The 27,337-nt window shown below is 39.5% G+C and overlaps 1 protein-coding gene across 20 annotated transcripts in view; it reads right to left on the bottom strand.

Annotated features, from left to right (window-relative positions):
- DLG2 (discs large MAGUK scaffold protein 2) overlaps nt 1-27,337 on the bottom strand; it is a 2,364,981-nt gene that overhangs the window by 667,288 nt on the left and 1,670,356 nt on the right. For all 20 annotated transcript variants that reach the window (XM_018042817.1, XM_018042821.1, XM_018042823.1 and 17 more), the window contains one exon: nt 25,140-25,309. In XM_018042817.1, the coding sequence (XP_017898306.1) occupies nt 25,140-25,309 (170 nt within the window). The remainder of the gene's footprint in view (nt 1-25,139; nt 25,310-27,337) is intronic.

Below are 27,337 nucleotides of genomic sequence, written 5' to 3'. Positions count from 1 at the left end.
GAAAGGGGTATGTGTGTGCTCACTTGTGTCTGTTTGTGACCCCACGGACTGTACCCTGTCAGGCTCCTCTGTCCATGGAACTTTCCTGTCAATAATATTGGAGTGGGTTACCATTTCCCCCTTCAAGGTATCTTCCTGACCCAGGGATCGAACCAGCTTCTCCTTCATTGGCAGCCAGATTGCTTTCCAACTAAGCTCCCTGGGAAACTCCAGAGGGAAATGTACTAGGGGGAAGTTTCCTGTGGTGAGACTGGTGAAGAACTTTAAGGCTAGAGGTAGCCAGGAAACAATCTTCTGAAATGCGAGTGTGTTGGGCTTCCTGCAGCATGCCTGAAGGCTTACTGAGATACCAAAGGAGAGTGCTTCCAGAGGGCAGAGGAGTTTGTGACATAAAGCTTTTAACTCTGGACATATTTTGAGGATAGCATGTGTTTTGGTGCTATATATATTTATTAATATATACATGAGGAACGATTGCATTTATACAGATAAGGCATGCATGTGTTACTGAAGAGGGATGGATATATATATATATATATATATATATATGACATATAATAAACCAATTTTCTATTTGTTAACCCAATTGTATATTAATACATGGGCTTACTGGTGGCTCATATGGTAAAGAATCTGCCTGTAATGCAGGAGACTCAGGTTCGATCCCTGGGTTGGGAAGATCCCCTGGAGGAGGGAATGGCTACCCACTCCAGTATTCTTGCCTAGAGAATTCCATGGACAGAGAAGCCTGGTGGGCTACAGTCCATGGGGTCGCAGAGTCAGACATGACTAAGTGACTAACACTAACTATATAAATACATACAAGAGAGACTGTAAATCCATACATGTCTCAGTGTGAGAAAAAGTGCTCTTCATTCAGAGACGTCTATCCCTCACAGCCAGAAATAAAGTAAGCTGCTGCTGCTGCTGCTAAGTCACTTCAGTTGTGTCCAACTCTGTGTGACCCCATAGACGGCAGCCCACCAGGCTCCCCCATCCCTGGGATTCTCCAGCAAGAACACTAGAGTGGGTTGCCATTTCCTTCTCCAATGCATGAAAGGGAAAAGTGAAAGTGAAGTCACTCAGTCATGTTTAACTCTTAGCGACCCCATGGACTGCAGCCCACCAGGCTCCGCCGTCCCTGAGATTCTCCAGGCAAGAACACTGGAGTGGGCTGCCATTTCCTTCTCCAATGTATGAAAACGAAAAGTGAAAGGGAAGTCACTGTCATGTCTGACTCTTAGCGACCCCATGGACTGCAGCCCACCAGGCTCCTCCATCCATGGGATTTGCCAGGCAAGAACACTGGAGTGGGTTGCCATTGCCTTCTCTGAAAGTAAGCTGAAAGGCAACTAAAAAGATGAAATCACTGTCAAGGACAGGCGCACAAGGAAAGTGGTTTTATTTTTAATGTTTTGAAGTCACCAGAGCTATTTCTGCAACTGTACTGCTTGGCTGTTTTTCTTTTTCGTTTCCAGTGTTTGTCTTTCATGCCTTGTGGGCAAGGACGTTAGTATCGCTATCTGTATAGCTTGCCTCCCCCAATCATGTCTGTATTTCAGCCCTCTCTGGGCAGCTTCTCTGCATATAAAGACCATAAATTACAACTGTTAGTACTCTTGCCTGGAAAATCCCATGGACAGAAGGGGCTGCTAGGCTGCAGTCCATGGGGTCGCTGAGAGTCGGGCATGACTGAGCGACTTTACTTTCACTTTTCACTTTCATGCATTGGAGAAGGAAATGGCAACCCACTCCGGTATTCTTGCCTGGAGAATCCCAGGAACAGAGGAGCCTAGTGGGCTGCCGTCTGTGGGGTCGCACAGAGTCCGACACGACCAAAGAGGCTTAGCAGCAGCAGCAGCATTAAGTGATTGTGTGGGCAGATCTGCTGGTTACATTTTCAAAGCTTTGATGGACTATAGCCAATTCCAGGGGCAATTAGAGGGTGACTTCTCACAGTGGATACTACCTCGAGGGTCACTAACGCCAAGGCTGGAGGCTGCGCACTTTCTCCCCAGATCAGCAGGCTTTGGGGAGCTTGTTGTCCTGAATCAGCAAATGGGGATTGAGTCACTGGACAAACAGGAGAGATCAGAAGAGATGAGAATTAAATAATTCTAGAACACAAACAATAAGAGCTGCCATTTGTGGAATGTTTACTGTGCCTTTACATCTCCTATTCTCTGACTTAAACTGGAAAACCACACTCCAACACTGGTATTATTCATATTATTATCAACTTACAGCAAAAGTGGCTGAGACTCAGAGAGTCACTGTATTTGTGGACATCTACGCACAAGAATCATATACATGAACTGAACCTAATCTGAGATCCAAGCCTGTACTCTCTCCAACATGCCGTGCTGACAAAGCAAAAAGGACTCCAGTCTGCTATAAGACAGAATCTTTTCCAACCGAGAGCGTATGTTTCAACTTATTCTTGACATAAGAGCTGAGCCTGGTTGTGCTGCTGCTGTTGTTCTCAAGATAAAGAGCTGACAGGTTTAGAGCTTTCACCAGGCTGGTCTGTAAGCTGCTGCTAATGGGAGGATATTCTTCCTTCAGTCTGTCAGCTGCAACTGCTTACGAAGCACGAGTTCCTAACAGTACCTGCCAGTGGAATTCCAGGTACAGAAATCCCTGCCATGCAGATATCCTGGACAACTAGTAATCTCAATTTGGGGGAGTAAGTTAAGTACCTAGAGAAAAACATTTTTACCCATCAATATGCAATTTCACTTTCTTTTCATTGTCCTTTGCTCTTAGCTATGTACACAGCTACCTCCTACCAAACACATCAGTGTAGAGGTAACCTTGAATACAGGGAAAACTGCAAGTGAGATACGCTTTCAGGTTCCACCATTGTTATACCCAAGGATGGTCTTCTGTCAGGGTACAGATAGTAGCTGAGGAAACAGCGAAACAGCAAACAGCAATACAATACTCACAGGTGAAGCTTGTTAAAAATATTCAGGGCATTCTTTCCTCTCTTCCCAAACCACCAAAATCAAACAAGAGACCAAACTGGCCAACACATCCACTCTTTAGCAATAGAATAAAGTCCCTGTTCATGAAAGATCTAGAGGGAGAATAAGAACATCATAAAATACCCCCAAACTCAACAACCCTTAGTCTTTTTGACATTAACTCCTGCAAAATGTGCTGGTTGAGCAGAAGCACAGGAAGGGATGTTGTATACAAAAGCTTTTGAAAAATAACAGGGCTCTTTAGCAGAGAAACAAAAGCCCCACTGGACCAGGCAAATGAAAGCACTCAGCTGCTAGCAGGAGAGGAGAAACTTCTTCTTCCTCCTCCTTTTCTCCAAAGGAAACAGAAATCACTCTGCATTATATTCTGAGCAAAAGCAGAAGTCTATCTTTTTAATTTGGAAAAGATGGTGCCTGTTGAAATAATAGTTTAGAAAGTGAAAAAGTAAAATTATAAGTTGAAGAAGAAACAACATCAGAAATGTGTTTTTTTTTGGGGGGGGGGTGGGTGATGGGAAGTAGGTTGCCCAACTTGCTTTTAAAGAACACATCTGGGAGTTAAAATAGTTTATTGGACACACAGCTTTCAAAGGTGGTGACCAAAATGTTAATGCAAGCCCCCAAGGAGCAACAGCAAACAGCTCTCTTGTTGCTTTTTGTTGGTGCAATCCAAGATGCAATGAAGGGAAATGATGTAGAAGCAACCGCTGTTATGTGAAATGGAAGTCTCTTCATCTTTAAAACAGAATTGTTTTGGGAATTAGAGGAGTGAATATATGTAAGCAGTGGGCACACAATAAAAACGTTTCTCTTTATCTTTTTCTCTCTTTTAACTACTACAGATGCAATCTGCAGGTATATATGGTCTTCAAGGGGCAAAAACTAAAATATTCAATGAGATACTCTGTCACTAGTAAAATTGCCAAGAGTCTGCTGAAAACTAAGCAAAAGGCTTCAAAATACTGGACCACCAAGAAAAAGGATTGGTTTCTAATTTGTGGTCAACCAGTTGCTTTCAGGACCTTTTTCTAAAGGAGATTTAACTGTTAATCCTTTCTTAGCCATCATATTCAAAGGTCTCCCCAGATCGTCATGCTGTTATTTGGCAATAACAGTAAAAAAGTCAAATACTGAGCAATAGCTGCCTCATTTAGTCTTCTTAACAAACCTCTAAACAAGTAGATTCTATTTATAAAAGATAACTGAGGCTTAGGTTGTGCTTTCAACTTCTATGTGACAGTGCATCCTTTTCTAAAAAGGGGAAAATTCTAGAGATTTTCAGTCATGAAAAAGACTTGTATTTCTAAAACAAATACTAAAAATGAACCAGAATCTCTGAACTATAGTTAAAATTTTTAGAAAGGCACATTTAACTAAAGGTCCTTATTCATCTTTAGCACAGACTGAGGGGCATCAGAAAGATACATCCCTTCCAGCCTAGGAGCATTAGAAGTTAAGTCAAGAAGATTCAGCCGGCCTGTCAGCCACATGAATGTTTCATTGCAGGCTGCTTGGTGGTTGCAAATTAAGCTTCTCTGGGTGAGAACTCTCATTTTGACAGCATGTTTCAAAAGGAAGAGAGGGCTGAATTGGTGAGGAGAAAAAAAAAATTACTTAGTTAAGACCAGAGTATTTTTATATTTCTTAAGTTTAACCAAAACATTTCCAGGGGAAATTGAAATGGGAGCTGGTCTGAAGAGTGAGCTACATGGATACATGAAGGTGTGCTGGCATGAAGAGATCTAGAAAGAGAAGGTACAATTCAGAGGGAGGAAAATGGTAGGGATGAAAAGCAAGAGTGTCGCAAAGTATCGGGTTGGCCAAAAAGTTCTTTCAGGTCATTCGTAAGATGTTATGGAAAACCCTGAATGGACCTTTTGGCCAACCCAATATAAAGGCTATTATATGAAGATTAATGAGCCTTTCTGACATTAATCTTACAGCTTCTATTATAGTACAAAGGGGAAGGCAGTAAAGGCTTTTAGCTCCCAGGACTCTCACCTAAGTCTCCTAACCCACACTCACTGTTCAGCCATGCCTTATTCAACTTCTCCCACACTCGCTGTGTTCCAGCCAGTAACTTAAGCCACTTTCTACCTTTTGCACCTACCACTTTCCTGCCTGGCATGTTCTTTTCTTATGCTTCATAAGGAAATGATACATTTAAAGAACCCTTACACTTAATAACTCAGTTTAATCATCAACTCTTGAAAAGGTCCTCTTTGTTACTTAATAACTCAGTTTAATCATCAACTCTTGAAAAGGTCTTCTTCGTCCTCCCTGTCAATTTCCATCATTGCTCACTGCACTTATCCTTCATAGCCCTTCATAATTTGTATGCCTGTATACATGAACATATGTGAATTTATCTCCCTGTATATTATTAGTTTATATTCTGTCTCTCTCAAAGAAATAAGTGCTGTGAGAACAGAGCACTTATACTCACCAATGTTGGTTGGGTGTTCTTGGGTAACTAATTTAAACTTAAGATTTAGTTTCTTAAATCATTAAATAGGGAATAGTAGTATCTAATAGTAGTATCTTTCAGGATTGGTCAGAAAAAAAGTCATGAAATACAATCTTAAGTACCATTCTTCCTTTTATTTTGAAAGAACTCTAAAATAATCCCACATGCAATATCCCACTCACAGTTTGAAAAGGAGGTGATCCTAAACTGGTTTTGTTAGAATTAGAGATGCTTTCTCTTCAACTTAAGTTTAAAAGACAGGCCCTCTCTGAGTTGGCTTAGAGCTCTTGACATATGCCTCCTTGTAAGGGTTAGACTGTAAGGGTCAAAAACCTGGATGCTGCCTCCACCAGAAAAATGTAAAGTGAGAGACTTTACATTTACTAGAGTTATTTCAGCTTCCCTCATAGCTCAGTGGTAAAGAATCTGCCTGTAATGCAGGAGACCTGGGTTCGATTCCTGGGTCAGGAAGATCCCCTGGAGAAGGAAATGGCAACCCACTCCAGTACTGTTGCCTGGAGAATCCCATGGACAGAGGAGCCTGGAAGGCTACAGTCCATAGGCTTGCAAGAGTCGGACATGACTTGGCAACGAAAGGGAGAGAGTTATTTCAATTAGGAGCAGAGTGAAGCTTGGGTGCTGCAGTGGGAGACAGCTGAAATCCCTTGGACAAAAGGAAAATGTGCATATTTCCCATGGACTAGATGTGGGTCTAGAGGTGAGAAACTGGTCAAGTTTCCTTATTTAGGGGATTATATTCAAGAGGACTGCCTGCAGCTCAATAGAGGGGTGGACCACTGGACACTGAAGACTGAGGAGTCAAATATGGCCATCCAAGGAAGTCTTGCTTCCATCCAGAAAACCACAGTCTTAAGACATCAGGAGAAGCTCAAAGGAGCCAACAAAAGCCCCAGGAAGGAGAAATCATCAGATATTATACATATGCCATCCTAAGGGTACTGAAATCACACTGCAATAAACACACCCCCTAAAACTATGTCCTTTTCCCATGATCACTTGCTTCCCATGTTGAGCAAAAAAGGCTCATCACTGCAGATTTTTTGGGGTCTGAAGCAAGCTGGAGCTGGAGAAGTGAAAGATATTTTAAATCAGACAAGAGCTCAGAGGTTTTTACATTTAACTATGTTAAAATTATGGGACCATCAGACCGAGGAAAATTTTAATTATTATTCTAAGTGACCTATCTGAGACTACATTAAAAGTAGGGGTAAATTTAGCCTCAGAGGGCTCTGTGGGAGGTCAGAGAGAGAAAAAATAAAGTTGGTTTCTGCCTTTACCTTACTAAATCTACTTCATTCAACAAACTAGATATAAATGTGTACGGAATACTTCACCCAGCATTGAAGTTCAAGGAATGGTTCAAGGATCTAAACATTTGGTACACAGCAGGTGGTTGATATATTTCTCAGCTCCCACTTTCCAATGCCAAATTCTCCCCAAGATATAGCATTTCTGAATAATTTTGAAGCTGTTCCTTGAATATTTCCCTGTGTATTTCACACCATAATAACTTTCACTAAGTCCTTTATAGAAAAAAAAAAAAAGCCTAGATGGGGTGGGGTGGGGTGGTCTGAGTCTTTCCTCAATATGATTTAGGATGAAAGAGCAATGAGGTTCTGGGAAGCAGCCTCACCTAAAGGTTAAAATGCAAGAGCAAGTGGATTTGCGCCTGGTGGACTATATTCACAAACCAACAGGAGACAGCAAGTAGCCAGGGAACAGTAAAAGGGTTAGAATCATGGGCCCTCCATAAATCAGAAAGGGCATCCTGGAATGAAGTGTGTTTGGGAGGGAGACCACCTCATGCCTTTTCTGGGGGACTTTTTTTTTTTTTTTGCTGTAGAGTTATTTAAAGTGGCTGTATCTGTGGATTTTGCTTCATGCTCATATTTACCAATTAATCAAATGCAAACTCTTCTTTCTTTGCTTCCCATCCTCAAATGTAGATTCTCATAGGTGAACAGGGCTTAAGAGATAACCCAGTTGAATCTCCCCTGTAAAAGGACCCTTATAGCTTCTCCCTGAATCCTTGCAGCAACAAAGAGCTCGCCATGCACGTGACAGGCTCTGTGCTTTAGCATCAGGTAGTTCTCGTGCCTTTCTTTCCCCAAAGCCAAGGTCTGCTATCCAATTACACCTACCTTTTCTAGTTCTGCCCTCTGTATGAACAAAATTCTTTCATATGACAACTCTTTAATATTTGCATTTGTTCAACAAACATATATTGAACATTTACCCCACGTGAGCTTCTGCTATAGGTACCTGAGGATACAGCAATGAACAAAACAGACTTTTCTGCCCTTGTGGGCTTACTGTTATTGCTGTTAGTCACTAAGTCCTGTCTGACTCTTTGGCTACCCCGTGGACTATAGCCAGGGATGCTCCTCTGTCCATGGGGATTCTCCAGGCAAGAATACTGGAATGGGTGGCCAGTCTCTTCTCCAGGGGATCTTCCTGACCCAGGGATTGAACCCACGTTTCCTGCTTTGCAGTCCAATTCTTTACCTCTGAATCACCTGGGAAGCCCTATGGGCTTATATACTATAATAAACAAAGGGATAAATTCTTAATACAATACGTGCTGGAGATATTGCCATGAGCATAAATTAAGCCGTCAATAAAGTGAGGGAAAAACCCTCGTGAATATCAGTGGGGGCCGTGTTCTAGGCAGAAAAAACAACAGGTACAAAGCCTCGGGCAGAAAAACACTTAGAATCTTCGAGTTCAATAGCAAGAGAACTCATCCGACTGAAGCCTCAAGGGCAAAAGGAGACTGACACGGGATGAAGTCAAAGAGGTAACCAGGGGCTTGCAGACTATGGTGAGGCACTTCATTTTGATTAACTGGGGAAGGAAGCTAGTGAATAGTTTGAAGCAGAAGGTTGAGTGAATATGATCTGGTTAATTAAAAAATAGTCACTCCATCTGTTGGCTGGAGAATAGATTGTAGAAGCGGCAAAGCAGAAACAGAGAGGAGTTTAACACGCTTGCAGCAATCTATGTTAAGATATGATGGTTTGGATGATAGCAGGAACAGAGTTGGTGAAGGATGACTTGATTTAAGATTTATTTTGAGAGTATAGTTGACAGGATTTGCTAATGAATTAGATGCAGGATATGAGTAAGAAAGATAAATCACGGATAGCTCCTACATTTTTGTAGGAAACTGGGTACCATTTCCTGTGTGAGGCAAGACTCGAGGAAGAATTGGGTTTGAAAATAAAATGGGTGTGTTTTATAGAAGTCAATCTTGAAATGCCTATTAGATGTACATCATGAGCATCACTATGTTAAATATACAGTATAGGGATAAAATTTAAAGTCATAAGACCAGATGAGAAAACCTAGGAGGACAGGTTGCTGAACAACCAAGGAGGTGTTGTAGGGAATTCTAGGCTTTAAGAAACACTCTATCATTTCCTTTCTTAAACATATTTTTGTATATCTTCACAGACAAATTTTGAGAGTTCAGTTTAGTTCAGTTGCTCAGTCGTGTGTGACTCTTTGCAACCCCATGAACTGTAGCACTCCAGGCCTCCCTGTCCATCACTAACTGCCGGAATTTACCCAAACTCACGTCCACTGAGTCGCTGATGCCATCCAACCATCTCATCCTCTGTGATCCCCTTCTCCTCCTGCCCCCAATCTTTTCCAACATTAGGGTCTTTTCAATGAGTCAGCTCCTTGCATCAGGTGGCCAAAATATTGGAGTTTCAGCTTTAATATCAGTCCTTCCAATGAACACCCAGGACTGATCTCCTTTAGGATGGACTGGTTGGATCTCCTTGCAGTCCAAGAGACTCTCAAGAGTCTTCTCCAACACCACAGTTCAAAAGCATCAATTCTTCAGCACTCAGCTTTCTTTATAGTCCAACTCTCACATCCATACACGACTACTGGAAAAACCATAGCCTTGACGAGACGGACCTTTGTTGACAAAGTAATGTCTCTGCTTTTTAATATGCTGTCTAGGTTGGTCATAATTTTGAGAGTACATTATTGGAAAACCACAGTAGCTTTTTCCTGGAAAAATATCTGATATCCTTCATGAAAATGAAAATTTATTGCTAAGGACTGGAGAACCTAGGTAGAAAAAAAAAGCCAGAAGCTTCAACTTATTTTATTAAAAAACTGCCTAATGGGTCAAATGTTTCACTCTAACAGATGTCCCATCTAATTCTGTTACTGATTTTAACTGAAAGCCACTATAAATACAAATGGCAAGAGTAAAGCTGGAGCTTTTCACAATTCACTACTCCATCTTCCTTGATACTAATCTTAACAGTTGTGTTTTATTCCTGAGAAACTGTATTGAATTTAGAACTAATGTCCAGAATAGCTTTGGCTTTTTCTTAAGTTTTCTTAAATGGCCAAATGTTTTCTTGAGAGAAGTTCCAAGAGAAAGGCCTACCTGAGTTTTAAAAGTTGTGAATTACAACACTGAGGGACTATACCAGCTAAGTTCATGAACAAAATAACCAGGCATGATTCCTCAGTGAGGAGATCACAGCACCTTCTGTGAATGAATAGACACTAATTTACAAGTGCTGAAGGCAAGATTCAGAAGGGGAGCAATTCAGTTTCATCAACTGGTTGGTGAGTTGCCAAACACTCAACAGCTATATTTTGCTTGCTAGCACTCATCCGCAGTATAACCCCTCTGAAGCCTGATCTAATGGAGACATCAGGAAGTGATCACTACCAGTCTTTCCTGGACCATCTAGAAAGCTTGTTGCCAGTAACAGTCTAGGATGGAAATGCATCTGACAGATACTCAAGCAAATGAATACACTGCTGTGTTATTTAGAGAAGTGAGGAAATCCATGCAATAGTAGAGCTAAAAGATGCTTTTATCAGTGAATGTCAGCGCAGAGTCTCGAAGGGTTAGTTTCCTCTCAAGCAAAAACGGAAAATGTCAATTTGATTTTAAATTTAGGCATAGAGGAGAGATCTGAAAATTATGCACCTTTTGTTCTAACATTGCTCTCCTTCACCAAAGAGCTGTGCAATGCTTCAATTCATCAGAAAATCAAAGTGCAAACACCTGGGGGAAAAAATAAAATATCAAAGAAAGAACAGTTGGAGCTTTGGAAGAGAAGTTCCATAAAAAAAAGCTTCCTTTCTTTTTATGAGAAAAGAATAGATTTGACAGATAGCGAAAACAATAGTTTTGATCCATCCTGGATCAAGCGAGATGTACAGATTGTTTTAGTTGGCATACTGTTTGTTTGGCATACTAATTTAAATGTATCTAAAAACTTCGTTCAAGACCGTTCTGATTGAAGAATTGTACTTTTAAAGGCTCTAATGATTATATCACGGAAATTGAGGGGGAGAGGGATCTTTTTGTTTTGTGTTCACCTTTCTGTATTCCCTGATCCTTGGTGAGAGATTTATAAACTAGATGTTTGTTGAATGAATTGAGCTGAATCTACTTAGCATTTCTCTTCCTAGTCAAACATCTTTCAGGATATATATCAAGTGGTGTTTCTTTTCATTTCTTCATACACTTTAACACTTTTAGACTTATAAATGTCAATATTAAGTAATTTTTTATGACTGGGTATCATTTTATTGTACACATTTACATTTTATTCCAGAAAAATAAATCTGCACTTTCTAAACTGTGAGTTCTATTTTGTTGGCAGGCTGGCTACCGTCCTTAGGGTAGCAAAGAGTTGGACATGACTGATGCAGCTTAGCATGCAATAGCAAGTTCAACTATTCTGAAAAAGAGAAGGCTACCATCTTGGTGTTCTCTTTTCCAAGATTAAGTGGTATCAGTGAGAAAGAAGTTGGAGTCTGTCAATTACCAACAGTTTCAGGAGGGGTATTGGAGCCTTGCTAAACCTCTCTGCTACTGCTTCTTTCCTCTATCAAAGTTTCTGAATATATTGCATCGTGTTGTGCTTCATGACTTCTTTCATTACTGTTTGCATACATTTATGGTTATTAATTTTTGTGTTTATTTTATGAATTATTGAAGGAGAGAATTTCTGTAAGCAGGTAAGATTAATCTGCTCTAATAATCTGGAAACCAGTTCTTTAGTAGTGTATACAATCTTCTTGGTGTAAAACTTTGCCTTCAGGCATGATTTTCATTTTTGTCTTTCTATTAGTTCAATATTTAGCCTTTCCTTGAAACTGCGGGATTAATTTTATTCCTAGGTATTCTGGGCAACATGCTTCCTTGCCAAGTTCTATTTCTAAGAATTCCATCTGTCTACCTTCAAGTCACCTGTAACTAACATAAGGAAAGGATGGCTAACATGAGGATCAAATGAGTTATTATTAGAATGATATCAATAGCTCTAAGCCCAGCTTAACCATATTTTTAGAGATAAATCAAAATTTATAAATTTACATTGAGTTACTTATCCTAAAATAGAACATAAATAGAATATTTAACTAGCTACAATCTTGTTATGAACCAACAAAGAGAGTCTTAAAAACAATGCTTACACAATTTTATATTCTATTAAATAATCAGAAGCTTCCCAGGTGGTGCTAGTGGTAAAGAATCTGCCTGCCAATGCAGGAGACATAAAAGACACGTGTTCTGTCTCTAGGTCAGCAAGATCCCCTGGAGAATGAAATGGCAATCCATTCCAGAACTCTTGCCTGGAAAATCCCATGGTAGGAGGAGCCTGACAGGCTACAGTCCATGGGGTTGCAAAGAGCTGGATATGACTGAGTGAGTAAGCAGAAGCAGCACAAATAATTAGAGTGTGGAGTTCATGTAAAGAACTGTATTCTGGGGGACTTCCCTGGTGGTCCAGTGGCTAAAGCTCCATGCTCCCAACGCAGGGGGCCAGGGGTTCAACCCCTGGTCAAGGAAGTAGATCCCACATGCTGCAACTAAGACCCAACGCAGTCAAAGAAATAAATAAAAACAAATTAAAAAAAAAAAAAGAACTCTATTCTCCACGGTCTACACTTAGAAGCATATCAAAGGATCTCTCTATGTAATTCTGTGTATTGTTATTTGGGTAGGATATTGCCAGACTTGAGAAAATTAGTAAGATGAAAACAGTAAAAAAAAAATAAATAAAATAAAATAAAAGGTCTGAATTATCACTCTGTATCAAGAATGATTAATAAACGGGATTCCTTATCCTAAAAGAGAGAGGCATAAGAGGAGACCTTGTATGAAGGGCTCTTCTATGAAAAGTTGTCTTTATAGCTGTAGAGGGCAGAAATAACACTGATGGACAATTTAAAAAAATGTCCCACTTTCAGCACAATTATAGGGGGGAAAATTCAGTGATTGGGTCAGTCTCCCAAGGGAATAGCTATAAAGTATTGGCAATTTGTTTCCTCCCAAAGTGTTAAAGTAGAAGTTGAAGTCTTGGTCAAGACTTCCTCATAAAAGCCTATGCATATACTTACGTGATGGTATTTACAATTATCTATGTATGTGTACATTTCACACACTATACTGGGAACCACTATCTCCCTTGAGGGCAAACTGGGTCTCTATGTCCAATTTTTAGTCAAACACAGTCAGGAGGTGTTCAATTAATATTTTACTAAATACATGAGTGGATGTGTGTATTTTCAGAGATTAGAATATTTGAAAAATAGGAATTCTTATACAACAAAATGATCATGATTTTTAAAAACTGGTACCACAATTTATTCACATGAATGGATCTTTGAAGGCTAAATTTTCCCATCTGACTCAACTACTCATGAACATTCAGTGAATAGTTTTAGGTTCCTGGGCAGCAGCTACTGAACTCTTTCTTCCTCAGACTACTGGCCTATATTGAACGAACGATGTATGTAATGATTCACGGCTCTAAGGCTCTGAATCACCTAGAAAAATGTGCCTCACCTGTTTCTTTTGTTATTTTTAGTCTTCCCTTTTCCTAACTGCTCTCTTTTTATTCTCAACATTTCCTAATACCGTCTTTAATATGACGATTTCCTACTTACGGTGGATTTTTGGTGGGATCTCATAATCGGTTAGCCCATAGAAGATTCCATGTTTAAAAAGTCCTAAGTTGGCTTTCTTTGTGGATATTAAGAGCAGAGATGTTCTCTTTCCTAGTAACTTTCTGTAAGGGATGATGTGTCAATCTGGCCGCAATTGAATTATGCTCAGAGACAAAGTCTATGTAGTACAAGGCTTTTGACTGACAGCTAATGGCACTCAGAGTCACGGTCCGTGAATAAAAAATACTGCAATCTTTAATTTTATCAGATCTCAATGTTCCAGAGAAGGAGAAGAATTTAATGTACACTGGTTGATGAGTTGGAGAACCAAAATGGATTTAGTTAGGGGACTGTGATGAATTTGGCATGAAGTCAGTGCCAGCCAGCAGAAAAGGACTGCATTACTTCAGCCTAGGTGAATGCCAGTTTGCTAAGAAGGTACTTGGGAGGAAAGCCAACAATCTTTGTTTATTGTCATTTTTTTGATTTAGTGCTTAGAACTACCTGGCTTAATAAATGTTTTTGAAATAAAATATTTATTGAGTGAATGGACAATTATTTTCTGCACATACTTGCTTCTTGAAAACATAAACAAGTAAGGAGAACACTTTTAAATTATTGGGCACTGAGGTGTGCCAAGTATCTCACTAAATGCTCACAGTAACCAAGACGACTTCATATCCCCATTTTACAGTCAGGTAAAGCAAGGGTTTAAATTTAGAGTCTGTCTAAAACCTAAAGTCTTTTCATGAGGCTGCTTTGCTATTGATCTTAAATTAGAAATATTTATAGTCACAGTATTTATCATAGCAACACACTTCCTCTGAAAACTTTTAAAAATACTATACATACAAATGGATCTATATACAAAGCAGAAACAGTCTCACAGACATAGAAAACAAGCTTGTGGTTACTAAAGGGGAGGGTGAAGGGGGATAAATCAGGAGTTTAGGAGTATGGATATTAACAGATATCATAAAATAGACAAGCAACAAAGATTTACTGTATAGTGCAGGAAATTATATTCAATATTTTGTAATAACTTATAATGCAATATAACCAGAAAAAATAGCTGAATCACTTTGCTGCATATCTGAAACTAACAAAATATTGTAAATCAACCATACTTTAATAAAAAAAATTGAAAAAATCTTATACAAGTAAATATTTACCCGAACAAATATTCATAGCTAGGTAAACAGCATTTTCTATGTGAATGATAAAATTTAGAATGTCAAAAACTGGACTACATCTAGCACAATGCATTTTTTTACATCTGAAGTTTTCACAGTAAAAATAATTTTGACTTTCAAGAAGTCATTGATAATAAATTCTGTTAAAAATCATGAGCCAGCTTTAAACAGCAAAGAAAAGAAATAATGACTACATCTTAACCTCAAGGGACAAATGAGAGGTGTGATATACTCCTTTGTTTCCAAAAGGATTTAGCAAATAGAACTAATTGTTTTACTCTCCTATAATGTTATAATGTACAGAACAGTGGGAACTAAAGCAGAAAAATTGTAGTTTGTTTTTTCATGAATAAATAATTTCTTTAAGGCCTCAGGAGAGAGCTTTTCTACAGATGTCATTATGTAGACCGACCAAATGTCAGCTTGGAGAAAGAACCTCCTAACCCATAAGTGATATGCATTTCATTTATCCAGAAATAATGAGAAACTAGCAATGGACACATTCAAGAAATTCTACCGGAAGTGCCTGGGAACAAAGTGAGCTCATCAAGGTCTTAGGGAAAAATCCAAATCAACTTTTTGGCCAACCCAATATATTGTCCTTTGTTCAGTTATTAAAAAAAAAAATTGTCCTTTGGGAGAATCAGAGAGTAGTGACGTAGTCACAATTTACTTCCAAGAAGACTATTTTCTTGGCTTAACACAGAGTTAGGCATTTTCTTTTTGACCATGAACATTATATTTCAGCAGAAGGTTGCACTGCACGTGCACTCAAGCATATCCTTGTTTCCTCCAAAAGAACAATTTGGGTAGCTCAAAAGGACTGAAAAAAGTTTAGCACAAAAAGGAAAATGTAGTGTCTTGAGATCTCATGCCAAACAGCTGAATTTGCCATTTGTGCTTATTAAGAGTCATACCATTATTCAGAAAGGCCCTTTACCACAAAAGAGGTCTACCTACCACTTAGAACTCAGATCCTGGGACAGGGGCCTAAATAAAGAGTAAATGGTGCCTTGCATTGAGAGACACATTTCTATGTACATTAAAAAAATGAATATACATTACAATTTACCTCATGGCAAGAAAGGGGGGAATGTACAGTAGATGGTTGGATGCCAATAATCAAAATTATTGCATTACCTTTGTGTTCAGTGTTTGCCCAGTGGTCTGGTGATTTGTTTGGGTATGAAGAGCTGAATTCTGGACAACTGAAAACTCTGCTAATCTAAATACTCCCCAGTTATCAAGGTCAGGTGGTAGTTGTCCAACTTGTTACAAAATGCCATCAGCAATATTATACACGGACAGATGGAATAAAAATAAGAATTTCAATGGAAAATATCCTGTACTAGGTTGTAAGAATGGTGCATTCAATTTTGAATTAAAATTTTAGCTCATTCATCCCTTTTTTTTTTTTCTTTTTTTGGCACTGCAATGCAGCATATGGGATCTTAATTCCCTCACCAGGGATCAAATCTATGCCCCTCTGCATTGGAAACTTGGAGTCTTAACCACTGGACAACCAGAGAAGTCCAAAAATCTTCGCTCATTCAAATGTTCATGGGGCTTGCCTTACGTACTCAATACCTGCAGCTGTAGGTTTGTATCCCAAATGTTAAAAGTTGTGAAAAGGTTAATTTACCAAATGACCATCTCTGAAAACTGCCAGATGAGTTTCTCATCTTTCAACTTTGAGGAAATTTACTCTGTCCATGTTATTGTCAAGAGAGAAAAGACAAGAACAGATGGAGAACAAGAACAGATGAGAGAAAAGATCTGTGCACGCAGAGATTGAGACAAGCCATAAACTTCATCCCAGTTAGATATTTGAGAAAATGCCTGTAATATCAAGGGCATGCCGAGAGGATATTTAACCAAGCTGGACAATAAATCTGTCATGTTGGCTATTAACAAAAAATAAAATTAAAAATCCTCAATAATTTGGAAATTGCTTTTTGATTAATTGGCCTGTTAAGCAAAGTGCTAGATACTTTAAATGCTATTTATTCCAAACTCTTGAACAGATAGTTTCTGCAAGGTATGATAAAAGAGGGGGTCCATGCAAGGATGTTCCTCATAAGCAACAACTATTGGAAGTTAAATCATTCAGCTTCCATCTTGTCCACTCCTTTTTCCCCCTGCCTTACTTCAGGGACAGGCATGATCTGTCTTGGACCCGACTCTCTCTCCCCATCCCATATTCTTCCCACTTATGACACAGAGTTTGGTCACAGACTAAACTGGGGATTTGCACTTCCCTATTAAGTGTTCATTAAATGCTTCAAATTTAGCACAGGCCAGGGTAGAGATTAAAAACTCAGTGTCTTAAATGTTAGGATTTGCAACTTGTTTATCTCCTTAATTTGGGCTATTGATATCTATCTTTTCTGTAGGCTATGAGTTACTTGGATGGCCTAATAAGGAAAAATTGAGAAAAAGAAGAGAAAAAAAACCCCAAAGTATTTTAAAAGCTCTTAGAAGTGAAAGACTTTCTGAGTGGATCAATTAGTGATAGCTTTGTGGAGGAGACAGAACGGGAGAGTTAGACCATAAACAAAGCTGAGTGCCAAAGAATTGATGCTTTTGAATTGTGGTGCTGGAGAAGACTCTTGAGAGTCTCTGGACTGCAAGGAGATCAAACCAGTCAATCCTGAAAGAAATCAGTCCTGAATATTCATTGGAAGGACTGATGCTGAAGCTCCAGTACTTTGGCCACCTGATGGGAAGAGCTGACTCACTAGAAAAGACCATGATGCTGGGAAAGACTGAGGGCAAGAGGAGAAGGGGTGACAGAGGATGAGTGGTTAGATGACATCACTGACTCGATGGACATTAGTGAGCAAATTGTGGGAGAAAATGAAGGACAGGGAAGCCTGGAGTGCTGCAGACCATGGGGTCATAAAGAGTCAGACATGACTTAGCAACTGAACAGCAACAACAACAAGGAACTGAACTGGCTTGGCTCTTAGAGATGGAGAAGATTTGACAGGTAGTGGTCACAGTGATAAGGAAAAGCATTCAATGGGACGAGCAAAGGCTTAGAGGCAGTAGAGCATGGCATATGTTTCAGAAATTGTACATAACACAGTTTAGCTGGAGAAGAAGGATGAATAGAGAAGAGAGAAGAAAAGACTGAAATCAAATGCTGTTGCTGGAGAGGGAGGTTATAGAGGATATGAAATGATATAACAGGAAATTTAGATTTTTATCTAGGGCCAGTGAACAGCCACTAGACACTTTTGAGCAGGGGAGTCAATTAACAGAGCTGGGATTTTTGGAAGATTAACCTACAAGTGTATGCAAATGGAAGGGAGGGATTTGAATGGAGTCTATTACAGTAGATAAAACAAGACATAAGGAAGATATGAACACCACAATAATGGCAATGGAGATTTTACACAAAAGACTAGTTAGCTGGAGGTAAGTTCCAAAGGACATAATGCCTGATTTAACAAAGGTGGCCAAGAAGAATGAAGAATCAACAGAAAAGGACTTTGAACATTTTAGTTTGGAAGAGTGGGGCAATCTTCAATAGAACTTGGTCTTCAACTAGCTATATTAACTTAAAGCAACACACAGCTTAGAAGGAAATGCATTTCTTATATAGGTTTAGGGTTTTTTGGCTTAGACCACATAAATCAACGGTCTCCACGTGTTTAATTGTCTAGTTCCTGAGAAATTATGACTGGGAGTGTCCTTGGGAAAGTCACTAGAAAGATTTTTATTATGAACCTATTTCCTGGGAAACCACATGCACACTTCATATTTTCTTCTTTGTATATTTTTGGTTGCTTGGCAAGTCTAAATGGATTTGCCTAATCACAGCTTGCTATACATGATTAGCCATTTTTTTTCTCAACTGACTGCCCGCACACAGACACCCCAGCTGCTTGCAATGACCAAATCTCTGAGGGTAGGGAAATTTTTATATATTGCTAAGAGGAAGCATTCTAAATCAGTGCTGCATATTACCCAAATATTCCTTACTGAAACACATGGTCATAAATTATCCGCCAGATGATTCTAGTCAAATAATGGGAAGATCAGTACCACCGTAAGGCCATAAAGACAAACCACATATGTCAAAGGTCATCTCAGAAATAGTCGCTGTACAACAGATGGAATAAACTTAAGAGTATAACTTGAAAAACTATAAATTTAATTCTACTGCAAATTATTTTTTTCAAGGAATCCCTTAACATTGTATCTATACAATGAAAAGAAATGCTGTTTACCTTCTGTCTCATGTAAAAAGAAATAAACAAAACCAAAAAGAATCCCCCCAAATCATCTGGACATTGAGAATGTCTATAAAATCAATCTATCAAATGTTTATATAATTGTTCAAAGTAGCTGAAGTAGCCATAGTCATCACTTTTATATTAAAAATTACTGGTAAAAGTAAGACAGTCAGTTGTTCAGATATTTTCCCAACTCCAGATATTTGATAGAAAATGGGGAAAATGCAGAATATTAACAGCGTTTTCAGACAGACGTTTTCCAATTCTGCCTCTTTCCAGAATCATCACAGTCTTCCCAGTGTGCCCAGCATTGCCCCCTAAGGGTTCCCCCACAGCCTTCCCCACCTCACAAATGGCACCGCAATCCATTCAACAGCTCAGTAACAAAACAGTCTCATTCTTGGACAAATGCCACATCTAGATTATCAATAAGTGGCAATGCCACTATTTGGCAAATGCCAATATATCTTCACCACGTACTTGAAAACTTCACTTTTCTCTTCCTTCTCCAAGTGACCCCTAACTGTCTTTGTTTCTATTCTTGGCCCCTTCAATGCATTTTCTTCACAATAGCGAAGTACTGTGAAGAACTTAAAAACAACACACTTGACCGTCTCACATATTGACCATTTTGCAAGAACTTCCCATTGCACTTGGAATAAAATAACAAATCTGCAAATATGGTCAACAAAGATGCACGTGATTTGGCCCCTGTTCACCTTGACAGTATCATTTCATGTCATTCAGCATCCTGTCATTCAACTCCAGTCACAACTGATATCTTTTAGTCCTGGAAGGTATGAAGATCCTTCCTACCCTGGGGCCTTCATACACACATGCTTTCACTCTGTCTAGATGCTCTCCTCTACTCTTTATCCATCTAGTGTCTGGTTTCACTTGTATCTCAAAGTTTAGCTTAAGTGGCGCTTTCTCAGAGAAGTCGTCTTTGACCCATTACCTGATTGCTGCCTCCTTACAATCATTCATGTTCATTCATAGTATGTTTCTCAATTTATATTTATGTTAGACCATAATCTTCTTGAGCAAAAATTCTCCATTTTCTTTGTGAATCCTCATTGTCTGGGTCTGTGTCAAGTCCACAATAAATGCTTAATAAATGTTTGTTGAATCACTGAAGAAGGAAATTAATGAACGCAGTCAGCTAGCTCTGTATTATATACTCATAATTGAAGCTAGCTAGCCCAGTTGGCTAGAGTGCTGATATTTACTATTGAGAATGCCCACATGCTCAGTGAAGGGAAGATAAAAGTCTGAAAGCACATATTAAATTTTAAATTCTCTGGAGCATTTTGGTTCTTCTGATTAAGATGAATCACATCTTTCTCTCTGCTCGATTCAATTGGAATCATGGCTCAAGTTCAACCACAGAGCTGATTTCATTCTGTCTAGCACTAAAATGAGTTACCTTTATGTTTTTCTCTCCCATTAGAACTTTCTAATTCTCCCATTAGAAATACATCTGATTCATCTTCATTGTCTCCACTGCATAAGAGTTTCCATAGTACAAGATTAAATATTGGCAGAAATTAAAAAAAATAAGATCATCATTCAAAAATAAAGAATTACGAGATGCCAAGGGAGGTTAAGACTAGAAGGTATCATCAGATTTAGTGTAGAATCCAACTTAATTATTCAATTTGCTCTGATTCAGCATTTCCTTCAAGGCACAGGGAAAGGCATCAGGAATTCAAACAGTGATTAAAACAGTTTCTTTCTCTGTAAATCAATACGCTTTATACAGAGAAACAAATCCTCATCCATGACTTTTGTATGGTGACAGGACAAAAAGGTAGGACAGACCCAACAGAATCTCAACAGGACCAACAGGTCCACAAACCTCTACAGCAATTTGGCAGGAGCCTGCTTTCAGGGATATAAAGTTAGCTCTAACAGTTTCCTGGTTCTCCTCTCCCCAGTAGAACAAGCCAATCACCCATATGCTGTGTGTGTTCTTTCATTGGGTTATTGCCTGGGTATTCTTGGTCGATTTAAGCTTACCTGTCTCCCCACCCCCTTCTTTTCTTCCCAGGGCTATTTCACTCCTGGCTCAAAGGAGAAAACAGTTCCGATAGAAATAAACCAGCCAGAGGGGGCTCTAGTACCAAAGATAGAGATCCAAAATAATGTGTTCCTGATCAAATGAAGGAGTTTTGGCTATTGATTCCCTAGAACCTTTAAGTGCTCTGCTGAGCAGCTGAGGACATACAATGACTCAGCTAGCAGGAGGCCTGCTAAGGGATGGTAATGCTTTGCTGAGTTCTTGAAACTGGGATTTGCCTTAAGGCTGTACTGAACAATTGCTGTTAATTGAACTGTAGAAGTATCTACCTGTTATTTTAGCATATCTTTTTAATTTAAATAGCAGACGCTTTTAAGTTATAACTTTAAAACACATGGCAAATATGAAAATGTGTAGAACAGAAAGTCTTCTCTTGCATATCATGGGACATTGGTGTGGAAATGCTTTACTTCTCCGCACCCTCAAATTAATTCTGTGATTTTAGTGCATTTGGATTTAACTCATCAGGGAATTTGGTTCGTTTATTAGATTACCAAACAATTGTGGCAAAGGGTGAAACCATATGTTCAGTTCAGTTCAGTTCAGTTGCTCAGTCGTGTCCGATCTTTGCGACCCCATGAATCACAGCACGCCAGGCCTCCCTGTCCATCACCATCTCCCAGAGTTCACTCAGACTCATGTCCATTGAGTCCGTGATGCCATCCAGCCATCTCATCCTCGGTCGTCCTCTTCTCTTCCTGCCCCCAATCCCTCCTAGCATCAGAGTCTTTTCCAATGAGTCAACTCTTCGCATGAGGTGGCCAAAGTACTGGAGTTTCAGCTTCAGCATCATTCCCTCCAAAGAAATCCCAGGGCTGATCTCCTTCAGAATGGACTGGTTGGATCTCCTTGCAGTTCAAGGGACTCTCAAGAGTCTTCTCCAACACCACAGTTCAAAAGCATCAATTCTTTGGTGCTCAGCCTTCTTCACAGTCCAACTCTCACATCCATACATGACCACTGGAAAAACCATAGCCTTGACTAGACGGACCTTAGTCGGCAAAGTAATGTCCCTGCTTTTGAATATGCTATCTAGGATGGTCATAATTTTTCTTCCAAGGAGTAAGCGTCTTTCAATTTCATGGCTGCAGTCACCATCTGCAGTGATTTTGGAGCCCCAAAAAATAAAGTCTGACACTGTTTGCACTGTTTCCCCGTCTATTTCCCATGAAGTAATGGGACCGGATGCCATGATCTTCGTTTTCTGAATGTTGAGCTTTAAGCCAACTTTTTCACTCTCCTCTTTCACTTTCATCAAGAGGGTTTTTAGCTCCTCTTCACTTTCTGCCATAAGGCTGGTGTCATTTGCATATCTGAGGTTATTGATATTTCTCCCGGCAATCTTGATTCCAGCTTGTGTTTCTTCCAGTCCAGCGTTTCTCATGATGTACTCTGCATAGAAGTTAAATAAGCAGGGTGACAATATACAGCCTTGACATACTCCTTTTCCTATTTGGATCCAGTCTGTTGTTCCATGTCCAGTTCTAACTGTTGCTTCCTGACCTGCATACAGATTTCTCAAGAGGCAGGTCAGGTGGTCTGGTATTCCCATCTCTTTCAGAATTTTCCACAGTTTATTGTGATCCACACAGTCAAAGGCTTTGGCATAGTCAATAAAGCAGAAATAGATGTTTTTCTGGAACTCTCTAGCTTTTTCCATGATCCAGCGGATGTTGGCAATTTGATCTCTGGTTCCTCTGTAGCAAACTACAAATAACATATATGTGGCTTCCCTAGTAGCTCAGTGGGTAAAGAATCTGCCTGCTGTGCAGTAGACCCAGGTTCAATCCCTGGGTTGGGTAGATCTCCTGGAGAAGGAAATGGCTACCTACTCCAGTATTCTTGCCTGGAAAATCCATCCCATGCATAGAGGAGCCTGGTGGGTATACAGTCCATGCAAAGAGTCAGGCAAGACTAAGTGACTAATACACTCACTCACTCACACACACACACACACACCACACACACATATTGAATACTTGTTGTCAATTTGTGCCAGGTACTACTCTAAACACTTAATGTATATTGACTCATTTAATCCTCACAATATTTCAAGGGGCAAGTGCTATTATTATCTGCATTTTGTAGATGAGAAAATTAGGTTCAGAGAGGTTAAGAAATTTGACCAAGGTCAAATGGCTAGTGAACTGCAGAGCTAGGGTTCCAGCTCAGATACTTTGGAGTTTGCACTCAACCAGCAAGTGTTCCTGCTCTGTACTCATCAGATATTAAATATTTAATTCTCATAAATCCAATGGGATGCTACCATTGAAAGTGCAAGTGTTAGTGGCTTAGTCATGTCCAACTCTTTGCAACCCCATGGACTGTAGCTTGCCAAGATCCTGTTTGTGGAATTCTCCAGGCAAGAATATTGCAGTGGGTAGCCATTTCTTTCTGCAGGGGATCTTCCAGACCCAGAGATCAAACCAGGGTCTCCTGCATTGCAGGCAGATTCTTTACTGTCTGAGCCACTAGGGAAGATCTCTTTATGATAGCACCAGGAAGCTACCATTATGGTCCCCATTTAATAATAAGAGGCGCTGATCTAGCCAATGTCACTGTGCTAGTAAGTGGCTGAGCTAGGCTTTTAAACTCCATCCTGCCTGACTCTTAGGTCTGAGATCTTAAGTACCACCCACTAGTACCTCCCAGAGAAGGTTGTATGCTTATTTTTTTTAAGTCACATGTAGCATTAGAGGGCTTCCTTGGTGGCTCACTGGTAGAGAATCAGCTTGCCAGTGCAAGAGATGTGGGCTCAATCCCTGGGTCGGGAAGATCCCCTGGTGAAGGAAATAGAAACCCACTCCAGTATGCTTGCCTGGGAAATCCCATAAAAAGAGGAACCTGGTGGGCTACCGTGGGATTGCAGAAGAGTCAGACACAACTTAAAGACTAAGCAATGACAACAATAGTAGCATTAGAGATTACACAGATTTTAAGGGCAAGAGAAATAATTTATTAAAAGAGTAGAGTGACTCTCTCAGACACGACTGAGCGACTTCACTTTCACTTTTCACCTTCATGCACTGGAGAAGGAAATGGCACCCCACTCCAGTGTTCTTGCCTGGAGAATCCCAGGGACGACTGAGCCTGGTGGGCTGCCGTCTACGGGGTCGCACAGAGTCGGACACAACTGAAGCGACTTAGCAGCAGCAGCAGCAGCATAGTGACTCTCTAGTCATAATCTTTGAAAATAATTAAATACTTTTAGGCTATTACATTTTTATAAAATATCTGTAATACTATTAATGTTAAATGTCATCATTCTGAAGAGCAGAGCTCAAAGTTCTCTTCTTAGAAATTCATATGATTCATTTCACTGTTCATATGATTTCCCAAAGTAACTGCAGTTATCTCAAGAGATTTGTGAACATTTCAAAAAATAAATTTTAACTTATTTAGACTATTGCAAGTATAAAATGCTATGTTCAGTTCAGTTCAGTCACTCAGTCGTGTCCGACTCTCTGCGACCCCATGAATCTCAGCACGCCAGGCCTCCCTGTCCATCACCATCTCCCAGAGTTCACTCAGACTCATGTCCATCTAGTCCGTGATGCCATCCAGCCATCTCATCCTCTGTTGTCCCCTTCTCCTCCTGCCCCCAGTCCCTCCCAGCATCAGAGTCTTTTCCAATGAGTCAACCCTTCGCATGAGGTGGCCAAAGTACTGGAGTTTCAGCTTTAGCATCATTCCTTCCAAAGAACACCCAGGGCTGATCTCCTTTAGAAATGCTATGTAATACTTATTAAATAAAATGGGTAAAAGTACTATCAAATCAAAACTAATCACAAGTGTCATAAAAATATAATAATTATTTTAGGATAGACTATTCAAACGATTATTTTTCACATTACTGTTTTACTAAAGGAGAGAGATTACCATTTACACCTGAAAAGTTAGAAAATATTAACATGCCAGCTAAGTCAGTGGAAAAGGTTAAAAATTCATAGACAAATTTAGATGGTTTTTATTGTGTGTTTATAAGAAAATTTCTTTAGAAATCTATCGCTTCCTTCTCTGAGTTCATAGTTACAGTACTGGCTTCTTTTACTTTCTGTAAAATTCTATCATCACAGGATTTCAAATCTCACGGTAAACGCTGAGTGCCAGAGAATAAAAGAACAGAGTACATTGTGGGTGGGTCGTGGCATAAGCTTTAATCAGATAGCTTGTCACTGGTATCCTATTGTGAGTTGTTTCTGTTTCTGTTACCTTTAGGCCCTTTGAACAGTTTGATTTCCACAACAGTCTCCAAAATTGGTCGTCTTCTACGCACGTACAGCCGAACGATAGATCCTGCTTCTTTGAGCGCTTCCACCGCTTTACTGTGGGAAACCTCTGACACGTCCACCTCATTCACCCGCAAGATACAGTCATTGACCCTGAAAGAAAGGCAGGCAGGCAAAAGTCAGGAGTGTCCAAGAGAATTTCTGAAAGAATATTACGACTATCTAACCTGAAGGTGTGGGGAAGCAAAGCACAATGGCAAGTTAAACATATTTATATTTGGAAGAAATACCTCATATGAAGGAAATCAAGAAAACCTTGAACCCCTCAGCCTTCCCAGTCTTCCCAACATTGACCACCGTACTGGTCAGGTCCTGTCCTGAACTCCAGTCCACTCTGACTGGGACTACATCACATATGGGGTAGTTATATAGGTCAATCCCATTCTCCCAGTTCATCCCACCCCCCCCCCCCCGCAGTGCATAATTTGCTGATTTATAATATCCTTAATTGCTGGATTTCTTCCATAATCTCATGGAAGATCTACCATCCGCATCACACAAAGGAGAGCTGTTCCAAGTGGTTGACTTCTTTGTCTAAAGTTGTGAGCAATTTGATTAGAGACTGGGTATGATCTTATGACTTCCTATTTCAAAATTTGTTCTTTCCTTTTAGGACACATACATCTAATGTAATGAATAGTTTCATGTATGTTGTGCATATCAATTTAAAATGATAACATGTAGTGTAAAAATTATATAAAAAGTATGGGAAGAATTTTTCTATCTTTTTTGTTCATAATTTTTCCGTCTGTTTGAGGAAGTGAGGTCTAGGACTCTTGGTTCAATAAGAATCTTAATTAGCTTCAAATTCTTGAGCTAGAACAATCTCACTAAGATTCTGGGGTGTCGTTTCATCATAACAGATGCTATGGCTTTAATAGGTTTACACATACATTTCTTCTCTGACTGACTAAAAAAAATTATGGAAAACTACCCGTTAAAATAGTTTTGAGAATGTAGGCATCATGGGTGCCAGTCACCCTGCAGCAGCTGGTCCTTTGAGAGTGGGTAATTTTGTCATCTCATGATAATGCAAAAACATAACGTTTACCATCACCCTATGCTCAGCATACTAATCATATCTTAAAACATAGCTTTCCATAGAAGGGAGTGACTGACATTAAAACAAAAAATTGGATGCTATAGCTCTTGAAACTCTACTCAATTTTTTCCTTTTGTATACAGTGGAATCCTTAATTGTCAAATGTTGGGGTGAGGAAATCACAGCCTAAATCAGATATTTTTTTCCTAAACACGTGGACAAAGTCGGCAGCTTTAGTGCACTAAAAAAAAAACAAAAAACAAAAAACAAAAAACACCACACAAAAAAACACCGGACTAGCAGTCAGGAGCTTTGGATTTGCATCGCAGCTGTGTATCAGCTGTGTGACCGCGGTCGAGTCACTTCAACTTTTTTGAATTTTAGTTTCCCACGAAAGGAGAGTAACATGCCTAGAGTTAGTGAAGAGAGTAACCATACATAGAAATAAGTGGACATATGTGTAAACTGTAACAGATCATACACAAGAGAGTTGTAGCTATTGATAGGTTGGGCTCAAGATGGGCTTCAGGATTTGTTGAACATAAACAGGATGGAAATTGAAAATTTTAAAGGGTTTAATATGTGCCATATCATATCATTCTTCACTTATTTTCTTGTATTTAAGTCAAACCATTTATGAAGCATTGATTCTCATTTTACACCAATGACATTTTATTGGCAAGATCACAATGCTGGTGACAAAGTGACAGGATTCCAACCCAGTTAGGTCTTTTTCTGGAGCCTAAGTGACACAAAGTTACTCAGAGTTAACAAAGGAAAAAAAGGGAATGTGAGGGGAGGTGTTTATATTCAAATTCTTAAAATTAAAAAGAAAGAATATCAAGCCAAACTGGGGCACTCAACTTTCCTTCCTCCCAATCACTTGAAATAGCATTTGGCTAGAGGGTCATGGCTATTTAGAAGTTGCTTTCTCTACCAGTAGATAATCTCTGTGAGTAAAGGCAGCATTTGAATTCACTTTGAAATATACAAATATATCACTAGCTTCAAACTCAAATAATACTCCGTTTCAGTAAAATGTGAAGCCTTTATCAATGCACTGAGCCATTGTGTCATAA

Source organism: Capra hircus, chromosome 29 (assembly GCF_001704415.2).
Source record: "Capra hircus breed San Clemente chromosome 29, ASM170441v1, whole genome shotgun sequence".
Taxonomy (NCBI): Eukaryota; Metazoa; Chordata; class Mammalia; order Artiodactyla; family Bovidae; genus Capra; species Capra hircus.
The sequence above is the reverse complement of the archived record's forward strand: the minus strand, read 5'-3'. Positions and strand labels throughout refer to the sequence as shown.